Genomic DNA, 13677 nt, shown 5'->3' on the forward strand with positions numbered 1-13677 from the left:
TTTATAAAGAAAATACACTTTTCAAATATCAGACAATACATTTACATAGTCTTAAATTCCTTTCAGGTTCATGGTATTAACACATTTCAATTATTTGACACAAATACCATTTTCCTGAGTGAATTTATTCTAACATTATCTTTAAAATGGACCCAGATGAAACTGTTCACACTTTGAAGGAATGTTTAAATGCTGAATGATCATTTATTATTCTAGAGGAAAAACTTGATCAAGTATGGAGAGAGAAAAATTTCTTTCTTTTTTTGAAAAAAAATGCTGCATTGGCATTTGTTTATTAAGATGCAAGATCCAAGATATACTGAGTGGAGTCAATGTACTCAATGTATTTTTGTACACATTTATTTTTAGATTCAACTGACACTTCTGTATGATTAAAATGATTTTCCAGAAGCAAAATCGGACAACAGTTTTCTTTGAAACAAAAGGATCTATGATTTCACTGTAGTTTTCCTTCTTCTGGGGAATTTTTCAAAAACCAAAAAGCAATTGGAGAAACCATGCAGTGGATGTGCAGGGCAGGCTTACCAACATAGCGGCGGCAGGTGTCAGCACTTTCTGGACTGCAGTTCCATGGCAGGAAATCCTATTTATGTAGAAATATACAGTGTCGCCAAACTGCTCAGATCCCATCTTCTTGCCAAAGCCCAAAGGGAATGCCTGCAGGCCAGTCACAGCACACTGCTTCAGTCTACTGCTGAACGAAGCACTTTGCCAGAGCATAACCAGTGTAGTAGCTATCAAATAGAGCTTTTGATTTCAAGAAGATCCAACAGCTGCCCTATTATGGGACATTTGAAGAGCGTTTTTGATTGCTTAAGAAAAATAAAGGAAAAATATTATCAAAATTATTTTTTTATTTATTTACTTATTTATTTATTTGTAGAAGTAATTTACTCATCGTACCTTTTGCAGATAGTTTGACATATTAGGGAATCATACTGTATTATGATAAACTAAAATTAATACAGAGCTTAACATTTCACCACTATCCTCATCAGATCAACCTGGGAAACGGAGGAAGACACAGGACCAATAAATAATCAATATATAATACGCTCTTCAACAGAATAACAAGATATTGAGCTTATTTGATTCAGTAGCTTGCTTTCACAGTTGCTTTTGTGTTTACAAAGTATACATTTAACTTCCAAGGCCAAGCTCAAGGTCATACGTATTTGTAAAGCACATTTAACACAAGCAAGGTTGATTAAATTGCTGAGCAATCAAACCAGTTCAGATATAACAATAAATATATAAACATAGATCAAATAAAAATAAAATAATAAAATGTTGTCAACACAAATCACCACTCGTATTAAAAGTCAATGAAAAAAGTGAGTCTTTAACAGAGACAAAGTTATCTAAGAGCTGGACCGTCCTAAACTCCAGTGGCTGCGTATTCTACAGCTTTGGAGCTGCCTCCACAAAAGCATGGTCACCCCAACTCTTGAATCTACTACTCTGTACTACTAAGAGCAGCTAGTTGGCTGACCTTAACGCTTGATCTGGATTATGAAACCAAAGAAGCTCCGACAAATGAAGGGCTGCCAGCCCATTTAGAGCCTTAAAAACAAGCAACAATATTTTAAAATCAATCCTAAATTGAACAGGAAACCAATGAAGAGACACCAATGCTTCATGGTCTATAACAACCATAAAACACTATTAATTACTTACACACGTAACAATGCAATATTTTCTATCGATACCAGTTAGCTACGTTAAACTGAAACTTACACCCGACTTACCCTATTAGATGAGTTCTACGGTCCAGAATGTAACTACATCTACTGTACTTTGGTGGCCAAAAAGTGGATTTTGTCTATGTGCATGGTACGGTTTTTCCCTGTCAAATCAAAAGTCAGATAAGCAAAACACACTAATTTCTGTGGAGGCATGTCTAAAAAAATCATACAATACAACCGATTTTATAAATATGCATTTCTTTAGGTCAAGTTGCATTTATTCCAAAGCTTAACTCTAATTAATTTTAAGTTTAATTATATTGGGAGTAGTGTGTGAGGTGGCAGAACGTACCTGCGAGGGGCTGGAGTGCAGACTGCTCTGAACCAGAGGTCCCTCAGCCGAGCTCCGGTAAGTTCCTGGAACAGATTAAACACTGGATATCACTAATCTTCGCTTGTATTGTTAATTTCAATGTGCGAATATTCTCCCTATGTTGTATAGGTTTCCTCCCACGGTCCAGAGTTGCCTGCAGTGATCAGATGAAAAGTCCCTCTTTACCATGAGAATGAACTTAATTCCAAAAATCCCATTTCCACTGCATTTCTGCCCTGCCACAAAAGGACCATCTGACATAATTTCAATAATTCTCTTGTTAACCGAGGTAAGAATGTTGACGAGGACAAGGCTGGAGATCACTCTGTCATGCTGATTGAGTTACAATAGCAGACTAAATGCTTTATAAGGAGGGTGGTGCTTGGAATCATTGTTCTTCCTCTGTTAACCATGGTTACCTGTAAGGAAACACGTGCAGTCACCATTGCTTTGCACAATAAAGGCTTCACAGGCAAGGATATTGCTGCTACTAAGATTGCACCTAAATCAACCATTTATCGGATCATCAGGAACTTCAAGGCGAGAGGTTCAGTTGTTATGAAGAAGGCTTCAGGGTGCCCAAGAAAACCCAGCAAGCACCAGGACCGTCTCCTAAAGTTGATTCAGCTGCGGGATCAGGGCACCACCAGTGCAGAGCTTGCTAAGGAACAGCAGCAGGCAGGTGTGACTGCATCTGCAGGCACAATGAGGCGAAGGCTTTTGGAGGATGGCCTGGTGTCAAGAAGGGCGGCAAAGAAGCCACTTCTATCCAAGAAAAACATCAGGGACAGACTGATATTCTGCAAAAGGTACAGGGACTGGACTGCAGAGGACAGGGGTAAAGTCATTTTCTCTGAGGGTCCCTTTTCCGATTGTTTGGGGCATCCGGAAGAAAGATTGTCTGGAGAAGAAAAGGGGAGCACTACCATCAGTCCTGTGTCATGGCAACACTAAAGCATCCTGAGAACATTCATGTGCTTCTCAGCCAAGGCAGTGGGCTCATTCACACATAGCCATGAATGAAGAATGGTACCAAAACATCCTCCGAGAGCAACTTCTCAAAACCATCCAAGAACAGTTTGGTGACGAACAATGCCTTTTTCAGCATGATGGAGCACCATGCAAAAAGGCAAAAGTTATAAATGAAAGTGAATACGAAAGTCCAAACAAGGAGACCTACTGAATGCAAACGTGTCCAACCACATCGGTCCAGGTTTTATATAAAGAGTAAGTCTAACCCACTTCTTTGGCGTTACAGCTACTCGGTTCACCTGCCTCCTCCCCTCCACCACCTTTAGCTCCCCGTCCTGCACCAGGCTCGGCTCCTTTGCCTCTTCCTTGGTTGCTCAGCCAAATCTGTCAGCTTCAGAGTGGATGGAACCGACGACCAAGGGACGGGTTTCGCCACATCACTGTTCACATACTCATTTAAATTGTTTCAATAAATAAACACTCATATGAATACTAAATCTACTGAGGTCTCCTTGGTTGAACTAAGTGGCCTGGGGAATAAAACGTCAACATTATAGGTCTATGGCCAAGAAATACCCCAGACCTTAATCCCATTGAGAACTTGTGGTCAATCTTCAAAAGGTGGGTGGACAAACAAAAACCCACAAATTCCAGAAGTCGATTGACAGCATGCCAGGGAGAATTGCAGAGGTCTTGTAAAAGAAGGGCCAACACGGTAAATATTAACTCTTTGCATAAACTTAATGTAATTGTCAATAAAAGCCTTTGACACGTATGAAATGCTTGTAATTATACGTCAGTATAACATAGAAACATCTGACAAAAAGATCTACAAACACGAAGGCAGCAAACTTTGACAAAACCAATACATTCTTAAAACTTTTGGCTATGACTGTATGTCTCAGTCCTGGATTATACTGGCATTCTGTTAATGATATCCTTTGCACCCTCTGCCGCCTGGTATAGGATACCTGAAGCCCTGACTGAGTGGTTGGATGATGGCGGCATGGGTGGATGGATATAGGGGTGAATTGTTCAATTAATATAATCCAAAAACATAAGCAATACAGCAAGGACATAGAAGGATATTAAAGAACTGCATTAGTCACACTAACATTGCATAAGCATTCTAAAACAAACAAAAAACATGAAGCAGATAAACAATTTCAGATAAACTGCCTCCCTGTATATCTGCTGAAAAACACAATCCTTTATGTAATAGTTTATATTCTATTTCAAAGAAATTTCAGCGGTAAAGGTCACTTACTTTTCTGCAAGATATTCCTCTAAACCAAACATCTAAGCGACCCGAGCTTCCACACTGCCGAATATCAAAGTAGGTTTGATACAAATTCACAATAAACATCACAACACAGTGACAGAGGTCCTTTGACAGCCAAGCTGATCAAGCAGCTATATTTGTATTTTGTCCTAATAAGAACATACAGCAATGACCAGGATATCAAGTGTTACATTTTATGGGGTATATGACCTGATCCCACTTTGTCACATGTGTAATCACTCCAGAATTTTTTATACTCCCCAGTCTTCATTTGCCCGTATCATATCACCAGTCTGAAGGAAAACCGTCCCACCAGAGGACAAATCCTATAACAGGATTGTATAATCAGATCCTCTGTTGCCATATATACTTGTCGGAAAGAATGAGATCACATTGCAGTGCTACTTCTGAAATACAAATGATAAAGTTCACTGTGTTTCCCATCTGGTTTATAGAAAGTAAGGCAATGCTATGCTTCTTGACATTCCCCGTAAAGACTGAATGAAGAATGAGATCTCAGTAAAGCAATTTGTTCTTTATAATGAGTAATCATTTTAAATATCTTAATAGTATTATTAATGGTGGTTTGAATGTAACATTGACATTCATATTGACTTATACGACTGACATGTTTCTCTAAAGCTCTAGCTTGCAAGTCAGTGAAAATAAAGAGTGATGGCAGCTATAAACAAACAGCATCAATGCAGGGACTTTGACACAAGAAATAAATAATAACTGCAATATGTCTCAAACAAACTATGTCTTATGAGAGAAACGTGAGATTATAAGTATATTAAATGTGTGGAAAAACACATCAAAACTGGATGAATTTGTGAGTTTCCACAGATTTTCTGACGTGATGATAAAGGAAAAATATAAGAGAAAGTGTTTAGAAGGCAAAGGAAGTACAGTTTAAATTACTGAGTCCGTGACAAATTTATTTTTCATTATTCATCATGTTTATTCACCAAATTAAAGACTGGTGTGAATGCTGTGCTGTTTTATATTTTTATTTCTATAATTATTTTGACTTGTTTTAAATTTCATGCCTGTGTAATTACTATGGACAGACAGAAAATTTGTGATAAATGCAGAACGCTGAGCAGTTGCGCAGTTTCCCTGCAGTGGTATGTGACATTAGGCTCTGCTCTGCCTGTGCCAAAGCTGCTAATAAGATTCTCAGAATAAAGAGAATAAATGCAAAACTATAATTATAGTATAAGATATTATACTTATATTATTACAAATAAAACATTTACAGGGATATTTAAATTAGAAAACAAAACTTCTGTAAAAATGCTGACATAATTTAGAGAAGGGAAACTGTAAAAGGATCAGACACACAAATATTAATTAATCCATATTGAATCCATATTTAATCCACTAACTATTTTTTTAATACAAAAATCAAAACAGGCAACTTCCTTATAATAAAACCCTTATGTTTAAGAGCTAAAAATAATTTCTCTTCTCTTCGTACAGCAGTAAGGATAGCAGTTAGTGTGTGAAAACACATGACCAAATACAGCAGGAACCTTTTGCTGAGCAACCACTCATGTCTCTATAAAAGCAGCAGCTCCAGAATCTTCTCTGAACTGTTAGGCATCCAGTACAGGTGAGTGAATCTTAATGTGATGCTGCATCCAATCCAATCCTAAATTTGGGCCATTGAGACAATTCATTATCCAGAGCACAATTATGCTTTTTTTAAAATCAGATTCTTAGTAAAAACCCTAAATTGTCTGGTATAATAACTAAATGATGCCATCCTTCTGTAAAATGCAATACTACTAATGCTAGCTGTGATAAGAAAATTACCAATAATGTTTTTCAGATTCCCGCCCAGATTCTACTCTTCTGTGTTGTCGTCCAAGGAGGTAAATAGCAGCTGCTCCCTTTATTAACAGCGTGATAATAAGGAAGAGAACAGTACAGCATGTGGCGAATCACAATCACACAATTGCTTCTGAGGTCAATTCAGTCACTAGACCCACCGTAGAATTATCTGCCACTCTAACTGAGCAGATCCCTAATTCATACAGGTAAACCACACAAAAGACACCAGCTGAAAATCCTTAATTTACTTATTTCTAAAAACACCATTGTCTAGTTAAAGAAACCTGAAGGTGAGAGTCATAAAATTCTACTAAAAAACTACAAGACGTTAAGTAGCTGAAAACAAAATAAGGACATTAATTCAGACCTAAAACTAGAATATTTCAAAACTAGGGTATAACTTCAATAAGAAGGGTAAGACTAAAAATTCTGTCAAATGACAAGAGAGAAAATATTCTTATAATTAAATATGGGTTTAGTTATCAGCATGATCATACATTAGATAAGGAGTTAAAGATAGATTTCAGCTAGTAGTCACTTATTAAATAGTACTCTTGAAAATAAATATTAAAAAAGTCATTTTAGTAAGTATAGCTATGCTGAAGCCTATTGCCAAATATCTTTTTCAAACTGCTAAACATAATCATGAAGTATACAGCTAAAACACTGAAGTTTTTAAATCTGTACTAATTTCAACCATGTTCTTCTGCAGTAAACCGCCATCATGGGTGATGGGGAAATGGAGTGTTTTGGCCCGGCGGCCATTTACCTCCGGAAGCCAGAGAAAGAGAGGATTGAAGCTCAGAACAAACCCTTTGATGCCAAAACATCCTATTTTGTGGCTGAACCGAAGGAGATGTACCTCAAAGGGGTTCTTCAAAGTAGAGAGGGGGGCAAAGCCACTGTGAAGACTTTGTGTGGGCAAGTAAGTGCAACTGTGTAAACAGATTAATTACAGATCATTAGTACAAATTATTAAGCTTTTCATTTTAAAATATGTCCTACTTGAACTATGCTAATCACTACCAGTTTTGCACATAAAGCAATTTTTGTATTAAATTATATTTTAAAGGTCTTTCTGTGACTTTGTCTACATCCCGGAACAAATCTCTGTGTTTTCTTAAACCAGACCATTACAGTTAAGGAGGATGACATTCACCCCATGAACCCTCCAAAGTACGATAAAATGGAGGACATGGCCATGATGACCCACCTCAATGAGCCCGCTGTGCTGTTCAACCTCAAAGAGCGTTACGCAGCCTGGATGATCTACGTGGGTATTTCTTTTAAATCAGTTTGTTATGTCCTTTCATATAAATAAGTACATGTATGAATAAATGTTTACTTGCTGTATTGCAGACATACTCCGGGCTGTTCTGTGTCACTGTGAACCCCTACAAGTGGCTCCCAGTGTACGATGCTGTTGTTGTGTCCGGCTACAGGGGCAAGAAGAGAATTGAAGCTCCTCCCCACATCTTCTCCATCTCTGACAATGCCTTTCAGTTCATGCACACAGGTATGAATAACCCAAAAAGTGAATCTAGTGATTTTTTGTATAATAAGGAGTCATTAGAAATTGGATATTTTACTTGTACAAATCTGCCAGTTTTGCAATGTGATTATTTAGGGCTGAAAACTATGCATGGTTACAAAACATAAAACAACACATTTCCTAATTATTCTTGTAGATCGTGAGAACCAGTCAGTCTTGATTACGTAAGTATCTCAATGCTATCTAACCAAACTAAACAAAACTGAAAACAGGGCAGCTTGAAATCCAAAACATGCCTTATACCTGAGTCTATTTCCCATACTCACCCATAGTGGAGAATCCGGTGCAGGAAAGACTGTGAACACCAAACGTGTCATCCAGTACTTTGCCACAGTTGGCTCTTCAGACAAGAAAAAAGCTGAGCCTGTTCCTGGAAAAATGCAGGTAAGAGAGAAAAGCAAGAACTATGAATAAGGAACATATATACAGAAGCAAGAGTCTCAATGTTCCAGTGTCTCCTGTAGGGTTCCCTGGAAGATCAAATCGTTGCAGCGAACCCTCTGCTGGAGGCTTATGGTAATGCCAAGACTGTGAGGAATGACAACTCCTCTCGTTTTGTAAGTTATTTAATCTAATTTTTCCTGAAATTTCAGTCACAGAATTAGCTGCAAAATGACCATTTTAAAATTTCAACACTTTCATTATATCCCAGGGTAAATTCATCAGAATCCATTTTGGCCCAACAGGGAAACTGGCTTCTGCTGATATTGAAACTTGTAAGTTCTCATCTCCCAAATGATTTAATTCTATTTAATTCAGTACAAAATGTTAAATTAACATGTTGCAAACTCCTATTGACAGATTTGCTGGAAAAGTCAAGAGTCACTTTCCAGCTGTCAGCTGAGAGAAGCTACCACATCTTCTATCAACTTATGACAGGCCACAAACCAGAGCTGCTTGGTATGTACCCAGTGTCTTGGGTAAACTGGGGTTTAATACCTGCAGATTACATCTGTAAATGTTTTCTTCATCTTTACAGAGGCACTTCTGATCACCACCAATCCATACGACTACCCCATGATCAGTCAAGGGGAGATTGCCGTTAAAAGTATCAATGACATTGAAGAATTTATAGCCACAGATGTGAGTAAATTGTTAATGAACATAATGTTCTTCCAACCACACAGAAATAAGAGCAATCTGTCTTAGCATTCTTGGAATTAAAATCATGTTTCTATTCTGAATTATGCAGACTGCCATTGACATCTTGGGCTTTAATGCTGAGGAGAAAATAGGCATCTACAAACTGACTGGAGCAGTGATGCATCATGGGAACATGAAGTTCAAGCAGAAGCAGAGAGAGGAGCAGGCAGAACCTGATGGCACTGAGGGTAACTCATATGATAAACTCAACCACAAAATAATTCCCCCAGAGTTATAGATCATTAACCAAACATATTGTTCGTATTTCAGTGGCCGATAAAATCGCCTACCTCATGGGCCTGAACTCAGCTGACATGCTGAAGGCTCTGTGCTACCCCAGAGTGAAGGTCGGGAATGAGTTTGTGACCAAAGGGCAGACTGTACCACAGGTAAGAAATGTAGAGTTTTCATTGTATGTACTCAGTAAATATTTAATAGGATTGGTATAATTTCCACTTACTACTGCTAAAATATTGGCACTACAAGAGTTAAATTTTATTTTAATTATATTATTAATAGTATATCTCATAGAAACACTGCTCTTCTTTGTAAACAAGGTTAACAATGCTACTATGGTAATGTGTAAATACACCTATGAGAGTTTAGAGAAATAATCTATTCTTTTTGCAACGATTAGGTGAACAATTCCGTTAGCGCCCTCTGCAAATCAGTCTACGAGAAAATGTTCTTGTGGATGGTGATTCGCATCAATGAGATGTTGGACACCAAGCAGCAGAGACAGTTCTTCATTGGTGTGCTGGACATCGCCGGCTTTGAAATCTTTGATGTGAGTGAATTTTATCAGTGTTATCTATTCTGTACTAAAATGATATTCCATGTATTATTATGTTATTTGTTATTTGCTGTATATAATAATCAGGGCTGTTGAAGTTAATACGATAATAGCGCATCAACGGGTGTTGAGTCGAATGGCAGCTCGGGAAAAATAATGAAAAAAGAAAAATGTATTTTGAATGGCAGGTTCAGCTTCAAAACTCTATCAGATGGGTCCATCGACAAGACCAAAGATATTTGCAGTTACTGTTATCATTCTTCTCAGAACGATAGACGCATTCGCATTCTCATGTCTTAACATATTATGATGATACTTTCGTAAATATAAATAATTTATTTATGAGTTAATATAAAATTTAGGTATTTCTTTAGCTATATGTAAATGAGGTGGTCCATCGTGCAGTTTTGTGATGTCTTAACTGCATAATTTACTTCTTCAAAGTCATTCTCTACAAGAGTATGTCTCCAGTGAAATGGTATGCTTTTCCAAGTTTTCTTCAATGTCCGAGATCGGATATAGGCTTATTAAGTTTATTGGGATTCCTAATTCTTTCATATACTTTTCGTAGTAAATCGTCACCACACCTTCCCTGATCTTCGTAAAATTTATTATATTGTCTCCGATTTACATATTATAGCCAGTTGATTTCGGAGTGTTGATGACATTTTACACTGCTTGGTCAGTTACAAGTAGTGAAGTGGAGAGTGAAGGGCAGACAACTGCAGAGCCAAACTTGGGTGAAGGCGAACACTATTGCCACAGAACTGAAAAATATTGTGATATTAGTCACCAGTGCGCTATTATGCATCCGAGTGATTGAAGACTAAGAACACCACCCCCCCCCCCCCCCCCCCGAAATCGTTTTTCTTTATTTTTTGTAAATACTTTATTTTTGTGTTAAATGCATATACACCGATATCGCATTAAAAACCGTACCTCAAATCCTCTTCTCTATCCATTGGGGCTCTTTGTAAATCCTGGGTCAGACATTTAGGATAAAATGGATTTTTGCTTTAAAAAGGTTGCCGACTGTCATGTCATGCTCGTCCGATCCTCGTGTATGCCATGCCCCGATTATCCACGTGTGCTTCCCAGCTGTATCTTGTTATTTCGTCCTGTCTTGTCTATATCAGTCCACGTCTTGCCCTGTTAGAGGTCCGTCATTGATGTTAGTAACGTAGTGATGTCTTGTGTACCTGGTCTCCCCAATAAATCCCCAGTTTTCCCCGCCTTTTGCCTGCCTGCTACATCCTTCCCTACCTCCTGCCTGCCAGCCTGTCCGTCCAAACCCACGGTTCATGACACCGACCTCTGATCTATATTTAGATATATGACTAAGTAATATGTAATATTTAGCAGGTCAACGTGCCGATCTGTTGTTGGCCATAAATTTATCTTAATCGATGAAGGGTTTCTGATGACCTTTGGACAATCTTTGATGTTGTTTATCTTTGGTTATTTCCAATAATGCATGCATAAATTTGCATAAAGCACTCATGCCTTGCCAACTCTAATACGGATAAGAAAATTAACACCTGAAAAAATCCCTTAATGGTAAGTGTTGAAGGTTGAATAAATTTATGATTTGTGATTAACTATGTGGGGGCGGCATGGTGGTGCAGTGGTTAGCACTGTTGCCTCACACCTCTGGGACCCGGGTTCGAGTCTCCGCCTGGGTCACATGTGTGTGGAGTTTGCATGTTCTCCCCATGTCGTCGTGGGGTTTCCTCCGGGTACTCCGGTTTCCCCCCACAGTCCAAAAACATGCTGAGGCTACGTGGAGTCGCTAAATTGCCCATAGGTGTGCATGTGTGAGTGACTGGTGTGTGAGTGTGCCCTGCGATGGGCTGGCCCCCCATCCTGGGTTGTTCCCTGCCTCGTGCCCATTGCTTCCGGGATAGGCTCCGGACCCCCCGCGACCCAATAGGATAAGCGGTTTGGAAAATGGATGGATGGATGGATGTTGTGCGATTAACCACGATTAAATATTTTAATCTATTGACAGCCCTAATAATAATATGTACTGATTCTCACATCAGTTCAACACATTGGAGCAGCTGTGTATCAACTTTACCAATGAAAAACTGCAACAGTTCTTCAACCATCACATGTTTGTGCTGGAACAAGAGGAGTACAAGAAAGAGGGGATTGAGTGGGAGTTCATTGACTTTGGTATGGACTTGGCTGCCTGCATTGAACTTATTGAGAAGGTATGTTATATGGACACTATTCTATGTGAATAAATTCCTCCCTTATCTCATCATTAAGCATCAATAATCTGTTGTGTCTCCAACAGCCAATGGGCATCTTCTCCATCCTTGAAGAGGAGTGCATGTTCCCTAAGGCTACAGACACAAGCTTCAAAAACAAGCTGTATGACCAGCATCTGGGCAAATGTAACGCATTCCAGAAGCCCAAGCCTGCCAAAGGCAAGGCTGAGGCCCACTTCTCCCTGGTGCACTATGCTGGCACTGTGGATTACAACATCGCCGGCTGGCTGGACAAGAACAAGGATCCTCTGAATGAATCTGTTGTGCAACTCTACCAGAAGTCTGCGCTGAAATTACTGGCCTTTTTGTATGCAGCTCATGGTGCAGGAGACGGTATTTACAATTTTAAACTTGTATATATACTGTAGAAAGGATTTAGATAACAGGATCAGGAAGACTGAAAATCATAATGATTTTTTTTAGATACATCAATAAATTATATCATGATGAAAAACCTTTTATATGTAAACAGAGGGTGGTGGTGGCAAGAAGGGAGGCAAGAAGAAGGGTGGCTCATTCCAGACTGTGTCTGCTCTGTTCAGGGTACAGTACATATTGTAATCAGTTACTGTCTGCAATATCTATATATGCATCCATCTTATGTCAATGATACATCCTGTCATCCTACAGGAGAACCTGGGCAAGCTGATGACCAACCTGAGAAGCACTCACCCTCACTTTGTGCGCTGCCTGATTCCAAACGAATCAAAGACACCAGGTTTGTACAGCTCTGTGCATTATATCAACTGCTTAAGGAGTTTTGCTAGGTTCATTCTAATTTTATGTATAAATAATTTAATTTGATCTATCCTCTAGGTCTGATGGAGAACTTCCTGGTTATCCATCAGCTGAGGTGCAACGGTGTGCTGGAAGGTATCAGGATCTGCAGAAAGGGTTTCCCCAGCAGAATCCTCTATGGTGACTTCAAGCAGAGGTCATTTCACACACTTCTCTTTCATGGATTATTATATAAACAGAATAAAATTTCTAATGAAATATCATTGGTAAATAGATGTATTACTAATAACAGCTAAACATAAATCACAGATACAAAGTCCTGAATGCTAGTGTGATTCCGGAAGGACAGTTCATTGATAACAAGAAGGCTTCAGAGAAGCTCTTGGGTTCAATTGATGTCGACCACACTCAGTACAAGTTTGGCCACACCAAGGTAAAAGGCTGGAGATATCTGAGTCTGTTTCTAACACACATTGCAGGATTCATAATGCTGTTATTTACCTAATATCTGCTACATCTGTTACCAGGTGTTTTTCAAAGCCGGTCTGTTGGGTCAACTGGAGGAGATGCGAGATGAGAAACTGGCCACTTTGGTCACCATGACTCAGGCCCTGTGCCGTGGGTACCTTATGAGACGGGAGTTTGTAAAGATGATGGAGAGGAGGTAAATTGTTAAATGCATTAGAATGTATTTTATTTAATAGAGTTTGCACGCTCTGTTTGTGGTTTTCTTCTGGGTGTTTATCCTCTCACAGTAGAAACACATGCAGGTAGGACAGAGGGTCTAAAATGCCTACAGTGCGTTACTGTGTATGTGAATCTCCATGTTGACATGCCCTTGTTTGGAGTGCCCTATGCTTACCAGCCTCAAGGTTCCCTGAGAAACCAGGATAAGTCAAAAGATGTATAGTTGGATGGATATGTAACAACATTCTGCATTGAGTGGAATGAAAATTTAAAATTCAGTTTCATTTAATTACAGCATATTGCTGTCAGTTAGTTTAGCAAT

General features: G+C 38.8%; 1 protein-coding gene and 1 long non-coding RNA gene across 2 annotated transcripts in view; one reads left to right on the forward strand and one right to left on the reverse strand.

Annotated features, from left to right (window-relative positions):
- Window positions 1–13677, forward strand: part of LOC125747550 (myosin heavy chain, fast skeletal muscle-like) — a 34906-nt gene that overhangs the window by 13691 nt on the left and 7538 nt on the right. The window contains exons 2-21 of the mRNA XM_049022900.1: window positions 6168–6210; window positions 6882–7094; window positions 7299–7442; window positions 7529–7685; window positions 7858–7885; window positions 7994–8105; window positions 8186–8278; window positions 8374–8437; window positions 8523–8621; window positions 8701–8804; window positions 8914–9052; window positions 9135–9253; window positions 9502–9651; window positions 11700–11870; window positions 11957–12263; window positions 12403–12473; window positions 12561–12648; window positions 12747–12864; window positions 12978–13101; window positions 13196–13332. Of these exons, the coding sequence (XP_048878857.1) occupies window positions 6894–7094; window positions 7299–7442; window positions 7529–7685; window positions 7858–7885; window positions 7994–8105; window positions 8186–8278; window positions 8374–8437; window positions 8523–8621; window positions 8701–8804; window positions 8914–9052; window positions 9135–9253; window positions 9502–9651; window positions 11700–11870; window positions 11957–12263; window positions 12403–12473; window positions 12561–12648; window positions 12747–12864; window positions 12978–13101; window positions 13196–13332 (2426 nt within the window). The 5' untranslated portion in view covers window positions 6168–6210; window positions 6882–6893. The remainder of the gene's footprint in view (window positions 1–6167; window positions 6211–6881; window positions 7095–7298; window positions 7443–7528; window positions 7686–7857; window positions 7886–7993; window positions 8106–8185; window positions 8279–8373; window positions 8438–8522; window positions 8622–8700; window positions 8805–8913; window positions 9053–9134; window positions 9254–9501; window positions 9652–11699; window positions 11871–11956; window positions 12264–12402; window positions 12474–12560; window positions 12649–12746; window positions 12865–12977; window positions 13102–13195; window positions 13333–13677) is intronic.
- Window positions 1–13677, reverse strand: part of LOC125747568 (uncharacterized) — a 42888-nt gene that overhangs the window by 12629 nt on the left and 16582 nt on the right. The gene's annotated exons all lie outside the window — the stretch shown is intronic.

This window comes from Brienomyrus brachyistius, chromosome 8 (assembly GCF_023856365.1).
Source record: "Brienomyrus brachyistius isolate T26 chromosome 8, BBRACH_0.4, whole genome shotgun sequence".
Classification (NCBI taxonomy): domain Eukaryota; kingdom Metazoa; phylum Chordata; class Actinopteri; order Osteoglossiformes; family Mormyridae; genus Brienomyrus; species Brienomyrus brachyistius.